The sequence below is a fragment of the Anopheles moucheti genome, chromosome 2, assembly GCF_943734755.1.
Source record: "Anopheles moucheti chromosome 2, idAnoMoucSN_F20_07, whole genome shotgun sequence".
Lineage (NCBI taxonomy): Eukaryota > Metazoa > Arthropoda > Insecta > Diptera > Culicidae > Anopheles > Anopheles moucheti.
The window spans coordinates 42,314,843-42,339,763 of record NC_069140.1 but is presented as its reverse complement, the minus strand read 5'-3'; the positions used below and the strand labels follow the sequence as shown (position 1 = coordinate 42,339,763).

The following is a 24,921-nucleotide window of genomic DNA, read 5'->3' as shown; positions in this document are numbered from 1 at the left end:
AAAGTGGTCTCATTCTCGTTGCTGCGCCGTTTGCCGCTTCAACAGCCGCTTGAGATACGGGCAATATCGTCGTTCAAACGTGCGAAAGGATGGAGAATAAAGTTTTACGATAATTGTGATAAGAGTGGCAAAAGTTCTGTGTCTTAAGTGTGGCTCGGGGAGAAATATTGGCCGAGTGGCGCTTCAAGTTTTGCGCCAAGCGTTGTTGAGTGCGTGAGTTGGTCGTGAGGTTTCCTGGTCGCTTTTTTGGAATCGCTATTGAGTAATTGTTTCGCCGAAGGAAAACATACCCAATAACGAGCGATACGGCATTACAAAAAGCACCCTGTCCTGATGCAATAATTAGGATCGTCTTTTCACAGTCACAAACGTGAAGTGTATGGTTTTGTTTATTCTAAGTGAGTGAATATCATTGTCCCTTAAATACACTGAAAACTGTGCTGCGTTTGTTATTTCATGAGTTAACTCTTAGTGGAAAGAGAAAATGAAATTTTTAATTTTTAATACGGATGTGTCGCTCTTTCTTGTGTTGCTTACAACTGTGATCGAACACCGTCGCTAATGCGTTTATTTATTTCATCAGCAAATGATACTACTCGCCATCGGACCGTATCCGTACGCTAGCGCAGAAGAGTTGCTGTGAGTCATAACTCCCAATGCAATTTTTTATCGCATGAATAAAAAAAGAGTTGCACTCTACGAACCATCTGGTGTCACTTGCTTCGTATCTCTCGCCGATGGAGGCGCCCAGTACTTGGTACGAATGTTCGAATGGAGGCGCCCAGTACTTGGTTCGTAACGCTCGATGGAGGCGCCAGGTGCCGTTCAATAACAGTGAAAAATCAATACCCACCGGAGGGAATGGATTTACAGCGCACGTATCTGGCATGGACATGTTGTCTCCGTACGATGTGCGCAACAAATGCCGCACGACTCGCGATTAGCTCTCGATGGCTTATCGCATTACAAGATGGCGCATCGCATTCAATTTCATCAGCCGGCACTGTAGAACGCACTTCCGCGAGCAGGGCCCGAGTGGATTACCACCATGCGTGAGTGTTTTATTGTTGATTAATGAGAAAAGTATGGTCGTAAAATAACACTTCACGGCGTGTGAGTGTGTTGCCGCCGTGGTGGTCTATCGCTTGGTTTACATTCTTATACGATTAAGTAGCAGCAGCGATTTTTTGTTTTGCGTAAGTACAGAACATTACGACAACGGCACTGTAATGCAGTAGCTACTCGGAAATGGCTACATAAATCCCACCCTAATGGGACTTCAAACTAGACAGTTAATCATCATTTTAAATCCTCTTCCCGTTTATGTCCGTCGGCTGTCGGCAGCTGGCATATACGATTGATGTATGGGGTTGTTCTGCTGCATCAATTGGAAACGGTGAGGGATTAACGGACGGTGCCTTACTGGTGATTAAATGTGTGATTTATAATGAACCGGAATGCTTTGGTGTGATTATTAACACTTTTTGAAAGCTGCTTTGTTTAGCAACTCCGCATAAATATCTGACGCAATGAGCAAGCGCAACACCTGCTAGGCTATCTAACTTGCGTGTGCTGATATCTATGTATCAAGTTCAAAGTTTTGCGCAATTAATAACGTATGAAAACATTTTGTTGAATAATCGACAAATTAAACGAGTAATTCCCATGTCGAACGTTGTTCTAAAGCACTACACAGACACAGATGGAGTGTGTAATTAAATATATAAGCGTGTAACACAATTGCGCCCACACGTATCAGAGTTCGAACACAGGTTCTGCTCTGGATTGACCATAGCTCCCACACCCCGATATGATGCAACAAACCATTTCGGTCATCATCGGACTGATCGTGTCTAAAACTGAAATATTATGTTCTACCCGAATTGGTCGAAATGGCCAGGCTTTCATGGGCCAATTACTTCTCCCTCCTCCTTGCATGGGTGACTGCACGATCCATAACAGGACTAAACTTTTGTAATTTGCATGCATAGTACGTGTCGTAAACCGACCCACACAACCAGCTAAAATACTTTGGCCCCCGTACAGGGCGCCACTCAGTTTTACGATACGACTCCGGCTAGATTGCTTTCGAGCCCCTGGTTCGGCCGGAGCGCTGGTCCTGGAGGAAAGTTTAATTGAATAACCGTCTACGGTGGCACTCAATGTTGGCATTCAATCGAGAACAGGCCGAACCTTTCGACACGTCGTCAAAGCTGGGTTCGGTTTTGGGGGAGACTACCAAGACTGTTTACGTGTAGGCTGCGGGTGCTGATTGCAGTTGCAAACCGTGTTGCAGTTGGTGCTCGTAATTTATTTCATTAAGGTGAATGTCTCCAAACAAACCACAATGATTATTAGTTCAACGTGCCCGTGAGACACTGGCGCGCGGTGGGAATGAGACGGCGGAGGGAAGCACAATCTGGTACCCGCTGGATGGTGGATGCCAATGGTGCGGGTGGATAGCAAAGTAATTGCATTTTATGATGCGCACACGACCGGTCCTAATGACTCAAAGCTTCTTGTGAGTTAGGTCGGGAAAGTTGAAGTCGATGTTATAACGATCTCGTGGCATAGTTTTGCAACACCCGGGCATGTACCATGCATGCGAACACTTGCAATGGACATTGTTGCTGCTAATTGAATTTTAACAATGTACCACTCAATGTACGTTTACGCTTCACGTGAACCAACGAGAAGGTGGTTTTACGGTTAGGAATTATTTAAAATTCGAATAAATTAACCTTTACATACATATATATATATTACACAACTAAGAATGTTGCCATTAAGTGGTTTTGTAGCTCCTTAGCTTCCGATGTCATCCCCAATGTAGAGAAAGTCTCATTTGGCAACTTACTCGTATCGTATCGTATACGATTTTACTTTACTTTTGTCCGCTTTATTTTACTGACTTTAAAATTTCACTGGGGTTCAACTGTTTGCTAGCTTCGTAGACTGGTGATAATCGATAAGGGCTTAATAACGGATTGCGACTGATTTTTGGACCGCGCCAGCCTCCCTTTTATATGAAATAATTACATTGTCCTTATGAGCGTATTTAGCCCACTAGATCTGCAATGCGAGAACATATTTAACTATCTCTTTCTAATGCGTGTATTATGTGTACGTAATTTTTCACAGGTGCGTTGTTACATATTTTAATGTTGGTAACAATTCCTATTGCCCTGTTGCGCAATTGGATGATCTCTCTCTAATTTACATAGTTCACATTATCGTATGTGCTATAAAAATATTACCTTGTTATGTCTAAAATTCCTGCGCTACTTATGGTGGTTTTCAATGTTATAATAGCTTTTGATCTAAGTTTTTATTGGCAGAAAAATATCTTCATGTGTATGTAGTGGGGACGCCACTTCTCATGCTATCTCATTAGGGCTCATTCAATTATTACGTAACGCAAAAATTGTCAATTTTCGACCCCCTCCCCCCTATTGTAACAAAACGTAACACTGGACGCAACCCCCCCACCCCATTAATTACGTAACATTTCGTTGACCCCCCCCCCCTTGTTTGAAAAAAAATGATTTTTTCTAAAGTAATCTATGTAATTCCATCGTATTTAGACTAATGCAAAAAGAAACAAAAATACTGCCTATTAAATTTACTACTCACGCCAGGTTGACTTGCTTCATCGTTGCTAATAATTTTAGAAGCGGTTATAGAACCTACTTCTATACAGCTACGATTCTGCGTACGATACTTGATTAACCATATTTGTTTTTAGGCTGTCTGTATCTTTCATCAATATAATTCATCATTGGCATGTACATGATTGGCATGTAGTGAACTAAACCTAGGTTGGATAGGTTTTGGATAAAGATAGTAATTTCTGGAAGACGCTTCGTATAAAAGTCTTTAACATCACAGATCCCAAACGAAGGATTCATTTGCTGATCGTCCACTGAGAAAAGCTTAAGAAGCTCGATTTAAAGTTTACATTACATGACGAATCGAAGTAATCTATTAAGAACAAAAATTCGTACGTAAAATATTTATCAGTACTGTTCCTTTCTTATTTATCCAGTAACCTTTCTTTTGCGTAGTTGTCTTTTGTTAATTCTCATTATTCATTCTCCTTTTTAACTAACTTATTTTTTGATAAAACACAGATTTAAAGGATCTGAAAAAACAAAAGTATAAATACATTTGTTGGTAAAGCAGATTTAGTGAATAATTTTCAGTTGTACGAAGCTGGGAGCATATTGAACTTATATAGCTCTAGTACTTACATACGCCCATGAGACATGGACTTTGTCCAAAACTGACGAAACCCTCTTAGCCGAGTTCGAGAGGAAGATGATCAGAAGGTTTTTTGGCTCCGTATGGAAGGACAATGGAGCCGCTACAATGATGAGCTCTATGAGTTGTACGGCGAACCTACAGTCATACAGCAGAATAGACGACCCAACAATTTTAGCCGGTATGCTGACTTCGAACACGGCCATACAAGCACCGATCACGATGTTGCACGTTCTAGTTGGCAAAAGTTATTCATTGTACCGTAAATGAGCTTCCGAGCACTAAATGATATCGAATAATTAACCGATGTATAAGCTCTTTACGATAGTGGATAACTTGGATGCATCATTCTGAGTCTGTTTAGAGCTCTTCAAGCTCAATGTAAGTTTTAAGAGTCGACGATGTGAACGTCGACGAAGTCGACTATGTGACAATGGATGCAAACTGGATCCACTACAACACACAGGGTTCCAAAATCACCATTTGAGTAGACATCAGAAGTCATGAATGAGTGGGTATCAAAAGATACCAAGAAACTAGACCTTTAAATAGTCGAAAAGTAGATAGTTAATATGGAATTTGTATAAACATCCCTAAAATAAGTTAATTTTTCATACATAGACTATGAAGCGGGAATCTAAGTATAATATTATTGTATGTTACGTAACGAAAAGTTAAACCCCCCCCTCCTCCCTATGTAACAAATCGTAACGCTGGTACTGACCCCCTCCCCCCCCTATCAGCGTTACGTAATAATTGAATGAGCCCTTAGCTGTCTTGTTCTAATCCTGACTGCTTTAATTCACTTTGATCCTAAGCGGTTCGTGTCTAGGATCATCTAAAATTCGTGTGGCTTTATTGCATAAGACGTTTTACTGATCATCGTGTCTTAGCTACTTTAAATTGTTTTTGTTATATTAATCAAAGGTGTCAAACCTGCATGTTACAGTTTGTAACATTGAGTCGTATAATATCTTGCAGTAATTTTGTCATAATCCATCACAAATCCCGTTTACAAACAGATGCATTGCTAGCGCTCTCGTACTAGCGGGAGTGAAATCAACCCTATAAACCACTGTGACTATCTCCACAACATGCAAGACTTGGTAATGTTGTCACTTGCTGTTCTATCACGATTTCGAGTTGTTGTCTTACCAATCCTTTATCCACGGAGCATCTTGAAAAGTGAAAAATCTATTACCGCATTACGGGCACATCGTAACGTACTCCGAACGATTTGCACCCCCTTCCAGCCAGCCCTGCCAGCATTGAAATACAAAGCATGTACCACCATCGGATCGGTGGGTTGTTCCCATTCGCAGCCGCAACCATACCATCGAGCGTAAGTGTGAAACGTTGTTGCTCTTCTTTATTACATTACCTGAAATCCTTTTGTTTTGCTTTTCGAAACCAAGCACCGTGCAATGCGGATGGGGCGCGCCTGCCGAAAGCACTCACTCATAAAACGCACGCGTAGATGTCTCTTCCGTTCGTTGCGGGGAGTTTTTTTTGTATGTTATTCGTGAAACGTCAAACATTCACTTTTCGCAAAAACGGAGATTCAATTTTATGATAATGCTCAACCGAACTCTTCCATTCGATTGCATTTGTCTTATCGTGGCCCGTTTTCTACCATCCAAATGCCTTCCACAGACTGTGCGCCACTGTTGAGCGAAGGAAAACAAAACAATAGATGCTGGTTTGAATCATTTGTATCTGGAAGCTTCCGTGGTGGCGATCGTGTGCGTGATTGCGAGCTGGTCGTTTGAATAGACGATCGATTTAAGAGTCTATCGATGAGCTTATGCGCCATCGATAATTGAATTTCAGTTATAGCAGCGTGTCCCATGTATCTTTTACTAGCGTTTGGTGCGGAGAGATAACGATAACCATCAGAAGGTCGTCGGACAATCGTTAGTTGGGGACATAAAATGGGGCAAGAAAGGATAACGAAATCGGAACACGAAATAAATGATTGCTCGTTGCCTTTTCTCGTTTTATGGGTTCTTTTTAAAGACGGGACTGAATATACTGTACGTCTTACCATATATCGCCACACACTATTCACTAACGGTTACCAGATATATTCCGATGTGGCAACTTGCAATGTTCGCTCCATAATTAATCGTATTTTCGTGACCGCGAACCAATGCACCGTGTGCCATGCCACGCAAAGGGCCTCCTAATGGAATAGAAAACAGTTTCAACAGTTGAATCGTTTCTAGCATCCGTTCTGAAAATGCACCGTGTGATTGTTTGCATGTCGACAATCTGTAATTATTTATCGCTACAACGGCACGACACGTGTACGATCAAACTACGCGCAAGCTATTGACTTGCGGCTTGGTAATAAGCAATGTGTGTTGCTTTATGTGTTGCGCAAGAGCATCCTTTTACCTCGCGGGTAACCATTAACAGTTCCGGCTACAATAATGTCTCTCTTTTCACTGCGTGTGTGTGTGTTTGTGTGGTGTGTGGTAATTAAAATCCGAAAACCATGAAACGAGGACAGCGGTTGGTCGTGTTTTGCAGCGCATGTATCTCTACACAGCGAGTAACGGCGGGTGTTTTTAAGCCTTTTATGCTTTGCTTGTGGATGGTTCATTATCATGAGGTATTGAATTGCGCCACACATCGCACAACAAGGCACGTCACGCCAATGATCGATAACCGTGTACGGTACAGTGGATGGACCGAGAGAAGGGTTCGTTTTCTAATCGTAATTTAATTGCGCCCGTTTAACCACGTTGTTCGATTCGTCCTGTTTTAGCTCTCGTCGTTTATGGGATCTCCTTGGTGTCCGAATGACGTACACAGCCATTTCAGTAACAAAAGGGAAAATGGAATCGATCGATTGTCGATGGATCTGTTTTACACCAGCAATATGTAAAGGATAATAATACTCCCATAGCTTCACGCAAGGAATGGTTCTGCCGTGAAGGATGTACGATGAATTTATCGAACGCATGTCCTTCACGTCAATACGAGTGGACATTGCGTATGCGTGTATCTCGCGGCATCATATCGATCCGGATCCTTCCAATGTCACATCTATGACATTCCGGAGCGGTATGACGCATGCAAATCTTCGTAGATATAACGAAATGATCGATCCTTGCATTTGTGAGCAATCGCTGCTGAACGTCCGTGAAGGTGCAGCAATTCCACCCAAGGCTCGTTCGTTTAACATGCGTTCACCACTGACATCATAATCTTCGGACACTCATGGGTCAAGCACTTATCTTTTGTTTCGCCCCATGCTGTTTATGGAATGGGTAACGTTTGTGGGGAAATTCAAATTGATAAATTATCGAGCAATTAGACTGCCCTGACCCCAATTCCATTAGTCGCGGCTATTGTTGTTTTGATGCGACTGGGTGATGGGAATCGAACGATTGTGAAAACAATATGACTCAATTTCGAGCATTAAACTCTTTATTAATCAACACATTTAATATATTTAATGTGTATTAAGTGTATTAAGCTACCAATGATGCAACGATTGATTAGTAAAGCGAAACATAAATAATTGTTTACTCTTTTTTGCTATCTTTATTTGTATCCAGTATTTGTATTATGAATGAAAAAAAATAAAAAAAATATTTTAATACTTAAATAAATAAATGTTGTACAAATATACGAGTAAGCATAACAATTTAAAGATCATTAAACTCATAACTCACAGTCATGAAACTCAATGATGGGTAAGAATAGCTTCAGCGCTTTGAATATCACTCTTTCGATTTAACTCATGCATTCATTATTAAACAGTATGCACATCACTGTCGTGTGTAACTCTAGACAAAATGTTGTTGAGTGTTTAACAGGAAGAACTTAAAAACTCTCTTCCTAATTAAATTGCAAATGAACAAGTTTAATTTAAGCACACATTCCTCTCATCGTTTATCGGACATTTCACGACTAGCTTCAACTGCTTTTACCTCAATTCCCACTGTTACAGTTGTTTGCAAAAGTTTCTCCTGAGCAACTTGGAAACATGACAAAAAAGAAATGTTAAACAGATTCGTTGCTCAGTTCCCAAAGTTAAAAGTAATCAAATCTCCTGTGAATTCCAGGTTTCTGGTCAGTCCTTGGAAACATGTAAAACAAAGTCTCTCTCTCTTGCTAGTTGCCGCATCATTGCCGCAGTCAACTGCAGCTGACAATTTTACTGCTTCCACGAAAGCAAGGCGAACAAAAATGCATCGGTTGTTATTAAGTAAATAGGGTGTAACATAGAGTTTGGGTAAGGGAATGATTCTCATGCCAAGCTAGAATTTACATTTTGCATCTACAGCCGTTGCAGTTATGATACAGAAGATAAAACACGCTGCTTAGTTGTTGAACAACCATTTAAAAAGAAATGAGCGGTTGATTGTGTTTTATTTCTACAGTCACGGCACCGATGGGACTAACAATCCACGAAATATCATGCTCGGCTCCGGTCCGGCCATGATCAACGCCCATGATTATGCGCATGATGTAGGTTATCTCTGTTGGATCGTTTAATATCGTTGATTAGCTTTTGTAACGGTTCGTTTGAGAAGATTTGATTGTGGGTATAAAAACCCATGTCCGGAGATGGGATGCCTAATTTTAGACAGCAACAGCTCCGTTCTTGACTATGCATCGTTACGGGTCGAAAGGAACGAATTTGATTCGTCATAAATTTCACCACATTCACTCGCGCGGCACAATGCTAAGATAATTTAATCAAACGCACATTCCAACATTCCTTCTCGTGCCGGTTTGCAAATCTAAAAAAGTAACGGATCAATGTCAGGCCCTCCGTAAGATTGTGTTGTGGCCCCAAATAGAGATCCTGGTGATGTGCGTGTAGCGGTGCGGAAACATAAGCGGATGAAATATGCTTATGAGATATCAATCAAGTGGTCATGCCTCGGTGCGTAAGCGAGGGATCGGTGTTCTTATCATGGTGGCCAGGTTGTCTTGCGAAATTGCGTCAAAATAGCACATATTACCATGGGAAGGGTGACGTGTGCCTGACCGTCCGATAAAGTGTTGCCACGGCAGACAGGCAGACTGATGGAGTCCGGTGAACAATTGTTCAGGTAAACGCTCACTTCAACTAAAGGGGAATGTCTACAGCGAACTTCTTCAAATGGGTAATGATTTATTATCATTTCTTTAGTTGCTTTTCCGGTAGTGATGTGATAAGAAATAATCGCTACAATGTTGTGTCGATGATAACAACAATCAAGAGAAATGGGCATTACACCGCTACTTCTATCATCTCTCTCTAAGCATAGACGTTCGTCTGGGAGATGGGAACGATATCATCTAACTATGGAGCATGTGCATGCATACTAATGGACATTTTAAACTGTTTAAACTGTATTCTATAAAAAATTATATTACGTTTTTTTTTAAATAACAAAAGGGTTTCTTTCGAATGAATCCAGTTCAAAAAGAACATATTTATTTAAGCAAAACTTCATTTTAGCTCTTCAAATTGCGTATACCTAACCTAATGGTTTGTTTGTGAACTCCGTAGCAAACAGCCGCGATAAGACGACGGTATCACGGCACAAAAGCTAGACAACGCGCTCCCCAGTATTCAACCTGTCCGTGCATCGTAGAGCGGCAACCGAGCATTTACGTTTTCCGGAAAAACTGGTGAGCCTAAAGTAAATGTTTTTTCGCTTGCTCTTTTCGGCGATGGCGGCCCAAGAAAACCAGTCGAAGATAGCGACTGGTGGTACACTTACCGAAGCGCCCGCAGGCTTGTCGAAATGATGACGGTAATAATGGTGTGTATTTGGCACACAAATTACGGACGCGGTTCGCCCGGTGCAGGGGGCGTCTGGTGCGTGTGCCCCCTTCACGCTGTGCGCACATATTTTCGGTAAACTTTCGGTTAACCACCGAAAGCTAACTGTCGCTTTTACCTTCGCGACCACCAACCTTTTGAAAAGTATGTTTACCTCCCATCGTTTTCCCTTCACGCCCAGCCCATTCCGTTCCGTGTGATATTGTAATGTCCTGCAGAGACAGTACGCCACCTGTGCCTGACATATCCGCAGCGCGCGACCCGGCCATGTATGACTTGCGAATGCGAAAAGTGTGTGTGTGTGCGATGGGTATTTGTCGTTATATTTTGTTCCTCGCCTTTACATTTACTTCCTCGTTTGAACTGTCATATTTTGTGCGGAGCACAACATACGAGTGGGCTCATCATGCTACGTTGCATTGCCGCGGGCTATCCGCCTGTACCCGTAGCACTACGCAAAGTGTGAATTCACCGAACGCAACCGATACTTCGTTGCGCGAAGGTATCACAAACTACCAACTCATACCAGAGCAGAGCAGGGCAGAAGCACACAGTCATTGCCCATCACGAAATTCATGTTCTTCCCCTCGCGCGCGTTGCGCCACATGATTGACGATTTAGTGCGCTGCTGCGAATGCGTGTACGCGGCCACCTCCGTACGATACATGCGTGCAGGCGAATCTGCCTGCCATTGTGGAACATTTTGCGACACAGCGCAGTACAAGCGAGGGAGATTTATACTCCATATACACATTGCGTTTGTTTTTTTTTTTAACTTGGAATTATGATGGTTTTTTTTGGTTTCGAGCCCACTTTAGGTGCTTTTCCAGCCAGCAGGACCATGGGCTGACACGTGTTACACGATCGGGTGTGAAGTGGGCTTTGACAACGCGGTGCACCATGTACCGCGGTGGTGGTGGTGGCGTCAATACCGCCCATGTCTAAAGGTAATTGACATGCCAGAAAACCGATGCTCGTTACTGGTTATTGATTGTGTTTTATACATTTGTCACGTTGCGGTAGAGCGTATGTAGAATAGATTAAATTGTGCAGTGCGTATCAGGTGTTGAAGAAGTAATAAAAAAACCGGAACGCTGCTATCTGTCGCCGACAATTCAAGCGCTTGAAGGTCATACATTTTCATATGCAACCGTTTCGATGATGTTTCGCATTTGGCAACAGTCTAACTGACTAACGACATCATGAGTGGACTTAAAACGTGGACTTGTCGTGTTGTTAAAAGGGTTTACGAGTTCAAGCGACAAAGTGGGAGGCCATGCGCAAGCTATACTAGAGGTGTGCCGTGGTAGATCAGGAATAATCTGTCAACTTTCGGGAACTTTTGCAAACTAAAATCGATTCTCTTTGTAGCTTTCTTAACCGACATAGAGAAAGCTTTGTTCATACATTTCTGACACATCGTTAGGAGGATTACAGATCTTCCCTCCTTCGTTCCAGTCAAGCGTGAAAAGAATCCTAAAATAGATCGACCTCGACCTTGCAAATTGTAATAGAGTATATGTGCCTTGCTGTACCTTACGACAAAAAAATATTGAGTGAATCTGTCATGCGAGGTTTCATTTGTAGTTTATTTGCTTATTTTAGGTTTTTAATAATTTTTTACCCATTTGTTGTAAAGAAATAAAATAAAATAATAAATAATAATAAAATTTTAAATTGTCGCTGCCCGGTGTTGTTTTGGTATCGGTACCGATCTTCACACAACATGAGCGAGACAAATTCCCATTCGGACCGTACAACGGACTAGCTATTCGGCTACGTGGTAAAAATAACTTGAAATGGTCGTTCTGACAAAAAATAAATAATAATTCTATGTTACTATTCGAAATATTCAAATGAGTTTGCTGGTAATTATTTATTAACAAACTTCATAGCCAACTCATATAACTTTGACTTGATTTTAAAATATTGATCTTCTTTCGATCTATCACATCCTATTTCAATCAGGTAAGACCACAGACATCTTAGCAAAAGTCTATAAAATGAGAAAAATGACAGGACCTTAAAGCATTCAAATCGAACTAGAGCATACTCATATTCGTTGTCCTATTAGTGAAATTGTCGTACCTAATGATTGGCTGACGAAATAAAAATAACGCTCCCTTTACATTCTTAGCAGTGTTAACTATTTTGCATAAAACATTGAAGAGGTACGTTACTTACAGTGCTTCCGCTCAAACATCACTTCTTGAAATTCCCGAAACATATCCTCGTTTAATACGAACGCCCGAGTGGAACTCGTAAGCGGAACCGTGTTGCCGTCTAGCGCCGTTAGCAAGCGGACGAAAAAGACACCATCGAACCGGTAACAATTACCCAGCGGGCACACCACCTCATGTTCATACCCGTTGTCACCATTTCAGCAATCACTTGTTGTAAATTAAATTAAAAGCAAATGCAATCTGTCGAATCGCTCGTCGTCAGCTAACAAGTGGTACGGCAATCCATCTTTAAAAGCTACCCATTTCACTCGTGCGTCCTTCAGCAGCTTCTGGACACTGTGCTGAACCGATTCGAGGAGTGGTAAGCTGTGGAAGCTAGTTTTAATTAAATAGTGCTCGATAGTTTGTCAAACTTCCGAAACTTCTCACTCCGCTGTCCCTGCCCGTGCTCGGTATAACACGATGGCGTTATGCAAAAGTACGCTAGTAGCCCGGAAATTTAGGACAAAGGAAGCTTATGAGTGGGTTAAGCTGTTGATTGCATTTGAAATCGGATCCCCGTTGGGATTTACAAGCTTTTGTGTAGAATGTTGATAAATGTATTTATCTTAGTGCACATAATTTACCTGAAATTCAGCGGGCTTATACTATTTTTGCTCACGACAGTGACAACTATCCAGTCGATGGAGAGAAAGTTGAGTCAAAGCAGCAGTCTAAAATAAGGTAAAATTTAATCAAAACGTTTTAACTAAATCTGGTTTCGGTTTCAAAATCAATTTCGTTCATCAACATGTTTATTTTACTGATACATTGTGCGATAAAATTGCTTAACGAAGAGCATCGGTTTTATTAATGTGTTCCGTTCGGTGGTCAAGTGAAATAAAATTTGAATGTTTATCCACATCTGCAATGCAAAAGGATGTTCTCAGCCAAACACAATCAACAGAAAACCCTTTAAAACGCTTATCCTTCCGATGGAACAACACACTTTTATTCTTTGCTCGTAATTCTTCGTAACATAATTGATATTTGTGGTGGTATTTGTTACTAAGTTAGTTAGTAAAATAGTTACTCTTACATAAAAAAGTAATAACGTTTTAAGTAAAAATTCCCTCTAAATAAATACTGAACAGTGTTAATTCATCCGTAAAACATAATTATGCGAACCAAATGTGGGAAAAATACGAACGTCGCTCAGAGCTTTAGCCGTACAGTAAAGTACAGGCAAATGAAAATAAAGTTATTACTCGCAAGAATACAACCGATAGAACGTTTCATGCCCCCCCATTCCCCACCTCGCACCGGGGATGATCCGTATCCGCAGCATGGTTCAGCGTGGCAGAAAATGCTTGCCGGAAGGAACAGAACGGTAAAAGTCAGCACACTGAACTAACTTCATCTAAATCGGGCCCCGACCAAATCGGCTGCTTCACTTGCCTTCGTTGCCCCCCACTTGTCGGGGGGGGGGGGGGGGGGGGGGGGGGGGGGAATACGAAGTTTTCTCGTGCTTTGGTGAGTTTTCTTTTCCACTTCCTGGAAAACCATGCGCAAAATATTGAATCAACTTTTTCCGCTGAATAATTTATCGATCGATTCATTTTTTTTTTCGTGTTGCTCACTGGAAGAAGTTTGATTCCGAGAGGCTCGGAAGGATCGATCGTGAGGATGGAATGGTGTACTGGAATGGTTTAGGGCCGATCGAAAAGGTACAATTGGTGCAACGGCTTACGGAAACGGGTGTACCGCAGCGGTGTACGGAGCGGATCGAAAAATCGAAAGCTCTGGCCGGAAACCGGCATCCATTCTACATGGCTGGATAAGCTTACCACCTCGAGCGGTCAAGAAGTAAGAGCATGGCCGGGGTTTTTGACCCGAACGCTGTAAATGGTTTGGCTGCCAAGTGAGGTAGAAAATTTCCCATTTAAACAACTCGTCGGATGCGGATGCGTAGGAAAAGCTGTGAAAGCGGATCTTCTTGAAGTCGATGCCCAAATGGGCCGAACGGTGAGCAACAGCAGTGGTTAATGGTATGCTGGTATCGAGACACCATTTTCCTAATGCTGCTGCCTGCCTGCCCTGTTTGGGCACGGTTTCGCGGGGCACGGGCAGAGTTCGTGTCCGAATTGTTTACCTTCCGGCGGAGTGTAAAAAAATGCATACCGCCTGCCGGTTTTCTGTGGTGTTTGCTCTCAAAGCGCAAATGGACATGCTGCGGCGGAAGACTGGTACACATTTTCGAACGAATTTCGGTGACTTTCACTGAACTTCTGCGTCGACAAAACAGTCTATCCGGGAGGTTTTTGCTCTGCCTGCATCAATGAGTTCAGCTATAGTTCTAGCGCTATAGTGCGACAAATGAACGATACCATTGAAAGCATGGTGGGATAAAATAACTTGCCAGCAACCAGGAATATTAAAGCATCAGTGAAAGCTCCGACTAAACTTTGTCCTGTTCTGGAAATTGAATATTTTCCAACGCTTAATACCTGGCCGGTCGTCACCGGTACACGTGTATTGCACCGAACCCATCCAGTACATTGTGGACCGGTGCCAACGCAATGTGAAAAGTATGTGTAGCAAAAATATTTAGCTTCAACTATTTCATCAGAGCTGGTGCAACTCAACTTCATCACCGGTGCCTTTCATCGTTGGTAAATACGAACCTGGTGCGTTCATGGAAAACCTATCCGCCGTCGTGTATACGAAAACGCTCGAGATGTTTAACTCACGAGCTATTTTTTCATCCCATTTCGCTCCAGATTGTTGCGCTTTTCCTTCATTTCTTCCACCACATCACGCTTTATTGATGCCCTAGGACAGAAAATGCGAAACCTTTTTCAAGCACCGGTGCATCTGCACTCATTGCTCGTTTCGCTTTCGTCGGTGTTTGCTCCCACGAGAAAAGGAAGTATCCTTTCGCTTTAGATAATTGAAACCTTACACCGGCAATCATCTTTAAAGGTGCTGCAAAAAGATAGCCTTGAGCTTTTCCAATCGAGGTCACTGAACCGTTGGGGAGATAGATTGATGGAAACGTCAAGAAGAAAGGCTTTGGAAGCTTTTTGATGAACTAAGTCTCGGTATTGAAAACGGGCCCTATTGATTCAAAGCCCTTACAATGGATCGGGCTTTCTTAAGGATTCGAAGCTCTGCCAAGTTCGATTCAATTTATGCTAGTTAGGGAGCAACGGTGAGAACATTATTTTGGAGTTGAGAAATTATTTATTTATACATTTTCGCTTTGGTTTAAAAACATAAAATATTAAAACTTTTTTGTACAGATAAGTCAAAATCTCAACAAATAAACGCCAAATTTATTTCTCCATCTATTCGTGGCCACGTTGATTGTTAACTACACTGATCTGAAAACGAATAGTTGAACAATAAAATTAATCTAAGAATGTTTAAAAATGAATCTAAGTCGATACTTGGTTAGTAAACTTGATCATAAATACGGTCTGGGCGTTCTTCATGAATATAAACAAATCAAATTAACAAATTTGAAATTAGTTTGAAAAAACTGGCTTAATAAAAATATACTTAATGCAAGTATGAACTCGTCTGATTGATTAAATATTCGTTTAAATTTTAAAGCGGTACGTCAAACTTCATCACTAAAACGGATGACATGCCAGCTTCATAAACCTAATTATTCTTGTCTACCGATATTCAGCAGACTTTCAATGCAAAGAAGGAGCAAAAGCCCCTCGACTGAAGCAAATGAACAATGTTGCTAAAATAGCACCACACTCGAATAGCGCGAAGTGTGAGTAGAGTGTTTTTTTTATATTTTTGTTCCATTCTGAGACCTTTTCGGAATGCCAAAAGCTGATGAGTGCAGCATAGCTCGTGGCTCATCGTTAGCCATCAACGACCAACCTGGAAATGAATTAAAAATTGAAGCGAAAAATCCACAGCACCACATTTCGCTGCTGCTTCTGCTGGGGCCACTGGGGAGCAAAATGAAAAAGGATACGCAAAAATCTGACCATACAATGCATCTGACTCTCCTTTCCTTCCCAGCTCGAATCGGCTGTCACCGATGGGCTGCGCTCGCTCGGCGAAGGTGAAGTGTAGTATGATGATGTGCATAAAAGACACACACACACACGTGATGATGCTGATGGTAGCTCAAGCAAACACACTCACACATACGAACATGTGCACAGATGTTCGGAATGTGCATTATTTAATATGCATCACATTAAAATTTTCCTATCCCGCGCACACCTTCGCTGCAGGTTGTAATCAAAATAATACGGCCAAGAGAGTAGAAAACAACTGCTCGCGTGATTCTCACACACCCTTGGCGGGTAGGGTGGTTTATTTGTACTACCAGACGGAGAAGGAATCGTATTGTTCGTGGTAAAAGCAGTACACTACGATACGGCAAACATTAACGTTGAGGTTTTGGGTACATTCTACCCTCCGTGTGATACACTTGCTCACAGGGCGCTGTAGGTACAAAGAGTTGTATCGTTCGGTGCTTGGGCACCGCTTGCCAAACAAGACAAGCGCCAAAATTCATTCCTGCACCCGGTAGCACCGGTTCGTATGCTGAACAAGTTTGCTGAACGAAGGCCAGTACTGGCGCCTAGATTTCTTACGTTCGTGGGAAATGCACGTACCTGCGGAAGGGCGTCCACTACTACTGCCTCACGAATGTTTTATGCTCGCGATGGACGGAAAATCCCGTTCCCCGTGAGCTGCAGGTATTATTAAAACTCCAACAACCCGGGTGTCTTTGCAACGGGGTGTATTTGGCCATGGTGCCGGCAACAGCAATCCTTTCACCCGCAGGGCTTATAATGGACTCTGTGTGTGTGTGTTTGGGGTTGTGGCACACCCCGGCATTGGCAGAACAACGATGCACGCCCAGCGGAACTTTCAAGCCCCCCCCCCCCCCCCCCCCCTCCCCAATACGAGGCTGTGGTTGCATCTGCGTAATGTAGTTATGGCTGAAAATTATACACAATAACAGCAGCAATGTGTGGTGCACGTGCTTCTTGTGTAAGGGTGGCGCAGTACGAAGATTGCATTGCAGGTCCGGCATGTGATGGTAGCTTCCTCATTAAACCATCGTGAACCAGAATGTAAAATGGCCGGTAATGAAAATGCCTTTAGGCTAGGCGCTGTGCACCCAGCGGAAGGTGTTTTTGCTTTTATTAGGTTTAGTCCTTCTTCTTGTCACTTGTACTGAAGGTCCATCAGAATGACCACTCGTGTTTGGAAATGTTTAAGCATGGCGCTTGAATGTGCGGTGAGGTTATATTTTTCCTTTCTTTCAAGACACTTTTAGGCTCCAATTGTTAACTACCTGAGAACGAGTTTTCCTATTAGATGGCTAGTAGTATTACTGTGAATATTATATTTATTTTACAAATATCAATCTTCAAAATGTTCCCGAACTCCAAGGCGTTTTGCGAAGCAATCAGATCCCGAATTGTTTAATCATCTACGGACTTTGAGTCACCCTACTATTTAGCAAGTATGTGGAATCATTTGTCAACCGTTGGAATGTTGTGAAGCTTTCAATCTTACCGTCCCGCCCAACATACTTAATTCCAGTTCACCACTACCGAATCCGTAGCACATGGAAATTGGGGTTGGGTTTCGTCGGTTCCATCTCCACGGAAAGAAAATAATATCAATTGCTTTAAAATCTGCATAAAGAACTTCTCGGAAGGGACGCCAGCTTTATAAAGGCAAGAGAAAATGGGTTTATGACATACTGGCAAACAAACGATGTGTGTGTGCCGTTCTTGTTAAAATAACAATACAGTCGTCCTTCTTGGACGAATCACGTCTTTCGCCGGCTACGTCCATAGCGAGTCACATTCCGAGTCAGCCTTTGGGGTGTTGTTGATGATTCCGGTTGACGAGAGCAAATGCGCAAGTATCGTAAGCTGTGCATCGTTCCCACCAAACGCAAGGGAAGCGGCGTAATGCTGTGTTATTAAATTCCTCTACGCATGGAGACCACAACCGGCCCGCGTGCGCTTGCCGTACACGTATATTTCGTGCATTTCTGCCATCCTTTTCAGCTGGAAACTATTTTAGAAACATATGCTTCCATCAACATCACTCTCAGCGCTGGATGCTTTGGGGCTTTCCTTACCCTTTGCGGCAAATGCGCCCCTTTCCGTAATTGTAATAACATTTTCCCACTGACATAAAGCGTCGTCTGTCGTCTGCTGTCGCCATCTGCATGTGGCTTCTGTGAACATTCCCATCGTTGTTGCACCGGGCACCGGGAGGCGCGACTGAGGCTAAGAAAAGGAAAATAGTGCCCAAGTCTAAACCGGAGCAAACCCCACCATATATTCACTCAAGCAGTGGGAGCAAGTCCTTCTTTATAACATCCTTTGCATGTATCGCATCATTCGGTCGATCGTGTGCCAAAAGATGGATGGATTTGGTTCGGCGTAAAGGAACCGGTGTCGCTTCCTGTCGACATCTCGAGAAAGCGCGAGACGACAGAATGTAAACTGAAGAAGACACACATACACACGTGTGGTGTGCATCTCATGAGGGGTTTGCTGCATCGTAATACATTCACTGCAGTGACACTCTTAGCTTGCTACATTCGTTCGCGGCTGCCAACCGTCGTGGGCACGACGCAAAGCATGAGCAAATCAAATGAATAGAAAAGAATGCCTCGTACGGCAAAAGCGGGTACCGACTCAATGCAGCCGAATGTCCTGAAAGGTGAATGCTCGCCCAGGGAGAAGAAATGTGTCTGTCCTATCTGTGACTGTAAGCCGTTTCAATTCCAGCACACACAACACAAACCTCCCGCAGTGTAGAGTGTTTCGCACTCGCGCTTAAGCGCTGTATTGCCGAATCTGAATGGGTTTGGTGTAGTGGGTTTGGTAATTCGCGCATGGTTAACACCCCTGATGTGCTGGGAAAGGAACACGCACACGTTTTGATGAAAAATAATATCCCCACTTTTTTGCAAATACGTATTCGGCACAGCCGAAGTGGAAGAAACAGCGTCAGAATGGTGCATTATAAAGTTTTATGTGTCTTCAGGGTAGCATCTTCTGCCAGTTGGGACAGGGGGAAAACTTCAATAAAGATATGAAATTTTCGGGGCAAAGGTCGAAGGAATGTGACTCGATAACCACAGTGGCAAACCGTAGCACATCTGTAGCACATGATCATGTCCCGCTGCGTGTGTGGAGCTGCTGATAACGCGGGAAGCAAGCGGTGGAAAAGTTTTCTACCGCAGACATAAAACAGCACATTAGTTTTCGCCCAAACCGTGATAGTGGGATTTTATTTTTAAACTTTCCACTGGTTTTGTTAGCGATTTGATAATCGCATCTTGCTGCAAGCCGAAATGTATGTTTAAGAACACTCTTTCTATGATTTGTTTCCGAAACGTTCCTTTATTCAAATTCGCAATTCGGCCGCATTGGTCCAATTTGACATAGAATGGGAAAAAATGTGGAACTCCACTTTCTAAACTCTCCAAAACGTTTATTAGCCACAGCCGATCCACAGCCACAGCGACACGATTTGCAAAGACGCTAACGCGCTTAGGTTAACAAATTTGTATTTCATCCAAGTGTGTCATGGTGGGTCCTAGGACGCGGTTGGAATACGCTACCCTTATTTTCCCTATCCAAATTAAATCTTTCTCTGAACTAACATCTCGATTACCTTTGTTATGCGCTTACGTACATCTTTGCCTTTCATCTTTTTCCCATTGCAGGACGAGCATTAGGGCAGCGTCGAAACGTTGCTGCAAGCGCAACAATTGCGTCGACCGAACGTCTCATCTATTCAAAGCAGTACTGGAGCGACGTTAAAAGGAGAAATCCGAGGCACTCTCGAGAAGAATTCCTGTGCAACGTCAAGAGCGCTTTCGCTGTTGCTGCTGCTGCTGTGCGCGATGCAAACGAAAAACATGTTGCTAATGGCAGAGCAGCACTGGGAAATAGAACAGCAGTGCCGCCATCACCCAAGTCATCGTGTGTTTGTGTAGGACGTGTCATCATAGCCCACGGTGGAAAAAGGCTAGCTTTTCTAAGAAAGTTAGATATTTTCCGTTTCGGTCCCTAGACTAGACAGTCCCATCCCATCACCGGCGATGCACAGCCTGGAGCGGGGTCTGCAGCTGAACAAATAGAAGGCAAACACACAATTTCAATGATAATCATCATCTGATAGCGGAAATAATCGCAACCAATTTCGACACCGTGTTCCCCTCGTGCTGCCAGCTGCTGTGGGACGGGAGTTGAGCACAAATTTTAAGGCGCACGACAGTGACGCCATCATTCGCCCATTCGCCTCCAGGATCTTGGGACGGTGACTGTTCTATGCTGAGCTGTTCAAGCTCGGTCGGACAAATCGGCATCCTAGAATAGCGGGGTGGGAAGTGTTGGGATAAATCGCATCATGTGTACGGGCACAAGCTGCGCGAGGACGAAAATGAGTGCACGGACTGGTAATGACACAGTGCAACATTGCACCCAACCTAAGCGAACGGGTCGACGAAGGCCGGGATGCGTTCGGGTTGGTGTGATGGTGGTGCTGTTATTAGTGCAATTGCAGCTCAGCATATCGCGGGCAACGGAAGAGTCCGACTTTACGAAACAGTGCAGCAACTGCAAGTGCAGCTGGAAGAGCGGGCGCAAGAGTGCGGACTGCACGAACCAGCGGTTACCCGTGGTGCCACAGGAGCTGAGCAACGAGCTGCAAATCCTCGACCTGTCGCACAACCAAATAGACGAGCTGCCCTCGAAAACGTTCGAGGCCGCACATCAGACCAACCTGCAGAAGCTGTACCTGCGGCACAACAGCATGAAGCGGGTGGATAGGGATGCGTTCCGCAACCTGACCATCCTGATCGAGCTCGATTTGGCGAACAACAATCTGACCGCGCTCGAGGCTGGCATGTTTGATGATCTCACCAAGATACGGGTGATCATTCTGAACAACAATCAGATCGAGCGGATCGACAACAGCCTCTTCAAGGGGCTGCAGTTCTTAACGAAGGTGCATCTGCGTAGTAACCGGCTGGTGCGGATAGCGCAGAACAGCTTCGTCAACGTGCCGCACCTGTCCCAGATCGAGCTCGACTACAACGAGCTGCAGTCGCTGCGGAAGGAATCGTTCTCGGGGCTGGAAAAACTGACGAGTCTGTCGCTGACGAACAACCCCTGGAACTGCAGCTGTACGCTGCGCAGCTTCGCCGACTACGTGATGACGAAGAATCTGTACACCTCGCCGACGGCTTGCAGCGTGCCGAAGTCACTCGCCGGCCGCCAGTGGAACGAGATCGTGCTGGATGACTTCGCCTGCCCGCCGGGCATCATCGAGAACCGGATGCAGTTTCCGAGCTCGAGCGAGAACGCCACGTTCATCTGCAAGGTGACCGGACTGCCGTTGCCCAAAATTGACTGGCTGTTTCAGAAGCGTCCCTTCTCGCGCCACGATCAGCGGCTGCGCGTTACCGAAGCCGTGCGGACGAGTACGCGCGACCAGAGCGAGTATCTCGTGTCGGAGCTGACCATCGTTGGCGTGCGCCCGACCGATCGGGGCACGTACGTCTGCAAAGCGACCAATCGCGGTGGCATCGATGAAAGTGAACAGTTCTTCGACCTGAAGGCGGATCCGCACCCGATCACATCGGCGACCCGCTCGAAGGACATTCTGCAGATCGTGCTGCTGGTCGTGGTGCTAATACTGCTGTTCGTGGTTATTGCATGGGTATTGCTGTACTGCATCTGCTGTAAAAAGCGGCGCTTTAAGAAAAACTCTACGATGAGCGAAAACGGGCTGATGAACACGAAGATGATGGACAAATCGCAGAACGATTCGATCCTGGACAGTGGGTCGGTCATCGTGGAGATGCAGAAGAGCCTGCTGACGGAGGTCAATCCGGTGGAGAAGCCACCGCGACGGGTTGACATAGATGCGGGCGAAAAGGGCCCGGGAAGTGGCGGCCAGAGTGCCGGTAGCGTTGACTACGACGAGAAACACGAAGCCAAGCGAACGCTGCTGGAAGAGACTGGTTTTGGTGAGTACGGCACGCGAGTTTCACAGTTAGAACTGCTTTTGTAAGGTTCTGCTGCGTAATCGTGTAATTTCGTTTGTTTTACTTTTCATTACCGAACTGCTTAGCAGCTGTTCTGTGATAATCTGTATTGCATTGTTTCTGTAGAATCATTGTAATTCTTGAAGCAAAATATATTTGCTGCAAATGATAACGATTTAAATTTTTTAATGTTTTTTTGGTTCTATCATTTGTTGTATAGACAGTACGGATTTCCGTTACAACATTCGATGAATGCTGGCTATATTTAGTAATGTTGTAGAAAATTTTGCAATACTTATCTATTTAAAAATTAGTATATTTATTTTTTGTATATAGTTTTTACATATTTGCTTTCACACTGTTTATTCGCTTATAAAAACTGTTTGTATAATTCTATTTTTATTACTGTTGTTTTTGCTAGTAGCTTTTTCATTTCGTTCATATGTCGGTAAAGTAAAAATAAAAATGATTGTTTAAAGTCAATTTTAGTCACAGTCACTTTTTTATGTTAAAACGTTATAGTACTTTAGTACTTGTTTGTCACATGAAATAAGCTATAGATTTCGAATCATTTTGCTTGTTTCGTTTTGCACGCGCTTTGATAGCCATTTTTACTCCGCAAAGCAAAGGTACACAAGCTTTTGTTGCATTCGTCGGTCGTGCCAATCCGCCACCGAATTGGTGCTGCTTTCCCATGTCCTGAAAGCTGGCAAACTTCTATTTCATAAGATCTTTCTTCTTTCCATCTCTATTCCCCTCTAATCGTTGCGTTCTTTTCTAGTCGCCCAGGATGAGGAAACAGCTTCGGTGGCGCTGTCGGACACGAACCCGCGCTCTCGTGCCACCTTCGTAGATGACGGGTGCGGGACCAACCTGCCGCCGGATCTGCTCGCGTTCCCGGCCCGCTTCCCACAGTCGCCCTCGATACAGAGCTCGATGTCGAACATCCACGATGGGCGCATCTACGGTAAATCGCCACTGGCCAGTCCCATCTACCAGACCGGGCCAGGCACCAGCTTAGGTGGGAGCGGTTCCAGCCAAATGCCCGCCGGTTTCCGCACACTGCAGCACCCGAAAACGGGTCGAACGATAGCGATTGCGGCCGGCCGCGCTAACTCACCGTTTACGCCGGCCCCACTGATCTATCCGCCGGTTGCGATGAAGCACCAGGGCTACGTGACAATCCCGCGCAAACAGCGTACCCCCAGCTGGACGCCGTCGATGAGCTCGGCGGTGACGGCAGAACTGTTGCCGGTGGGTGGCCATAGTGGCGCCACCAGTCCCACCTCTCCTATCGACATGTCGCTCAGTATGTGCGAACCGGTATACGACAACCTGGGTCTTCGGACGACGGCCTCCGGCAACTCGACGCTCAAGCTCAACAAGACGGCACACCGGGGGTCTCCGCTTGGGTCCACCGCGTCCGGTACCGCGCTCACGTCAACACCGATGGCAAAGTACAGCATGAAGGATCGACCATTGCCCGCCACTCCCGGTGGGCAAACGGCCACGCCCAACAGTACCGTGTTGGGACACGGCGGTGGTAACTACGAGGCTATACCCGAGGCACTGCCCTACACGGGACAATCAACGGCCGCCAGCTTGAGCGGGTTCGACCTAGATCAGTCCTCCATCTACGGTCCAGCGATGACGACGAATCGTAGCAAAATCCCGCCGAGACCACCGCCCAAACCGAAGAAGAAGCCGTCACCGGTGGGCCTCGTTACGACCGGTGACGACCAGCGGTCAGCGCCGAGTGGCCAGGTTCCGAAAAGCAGCACCAACACCAGCACAAGCCCGCTGGTGGTCGAGGAATGTGACGACGGTACTGAGGTCTAGTGGGAGCCGAGGCTCACCTTCCGCCACGGGACCAACAAACTCGCTCGTAGCGCATCACCCAACCGGGACGCAGGACGGCGTGGGCGAGCGTGTATTGGGTAGACCTGTTAGTACGGTAGTGCGTGAGTATGAAAGCCCTTAATTTAATTCTAGCATTTAGCAAGTTCTCCCCCACTGTACGTATCTGACCGCGCATAGTTTCACCAAACTCTTAACGATCGAATCGAGTGGAAGGTCTGGTACGGTACTGGATGGACGAATATGTGGCGAACGCGTGCAACGCACAGTAAAATAAAAAAAAACAATAGCGTAAACGAAATGCAAAACGATAGCGATCCTTGCGTGGACGTGGAAAAAGACACGTAATACGAGGACACACGAGTTCGACAGGCAAAAAAAAAAAAGGAAACGGAAATAGCTTTAGCGAGTCAAGCATCGTGTAGTTTTATTGCGATCGGTGTTAAGTAATGGATAGCGAAATTCCGAACAGGCGATACACAAGGAGAACTAACACACTCACGCATAGGATGTAGCACATAGACGCGGGAACATCGAAGTCATTGATTTGAAAACTCGGACTCGCTTAGAGATAGGTACTATTAATATGTTTCTTCTAATTTTATCACCACCATATAGGTACACACTCTCTCATTGTGTATTTGTGCATTAATTTTAGGGAAAGGAATTGTCGAAATACGAACCATTTTCGGTGGTGGTTTGTGTAGTTAAGATGTCCTTCACGAAATTGGTCAGTACGGATGTTTCATTTTTTGTTCTTTTATCCAGCTAGAGCGAGAGGT

At 44.4% G+C, this 24,921-nt stretch overlaps 1 protein-coding gene across 1 annotated transcript in view; it reads left to right on the top strand.

Moving 5' to 3' along the window:
* The window catches only part of LOC128310298 (leucine-rich repeat-containing protein 24), a 118,648-nt gene extending 94,166 nt beyond the window's left edge, over positions 1–24,482 (top strand). Inside the window, exons 3-4 of the mRNA XM_053046903.1 lie at positions 19,955–22,264; positions 23,064–24,482. Of these exons, the coding sequence (XP_052902863.1) occupies positions 20,641–22,264; positions 23,064–24,121 (2,682 nt within the window). The 5' untranslated portion in view covers positions 19,955–20,640 and the 3' untranslated portion in view covers positions 24,122–24,482. The remainder of the gene's footprint in view (positions 1–19,954; positions 22,265–23,063) is intronic.
* Positions 24,483–24,921: the final 439 nt, after the last annotated feature.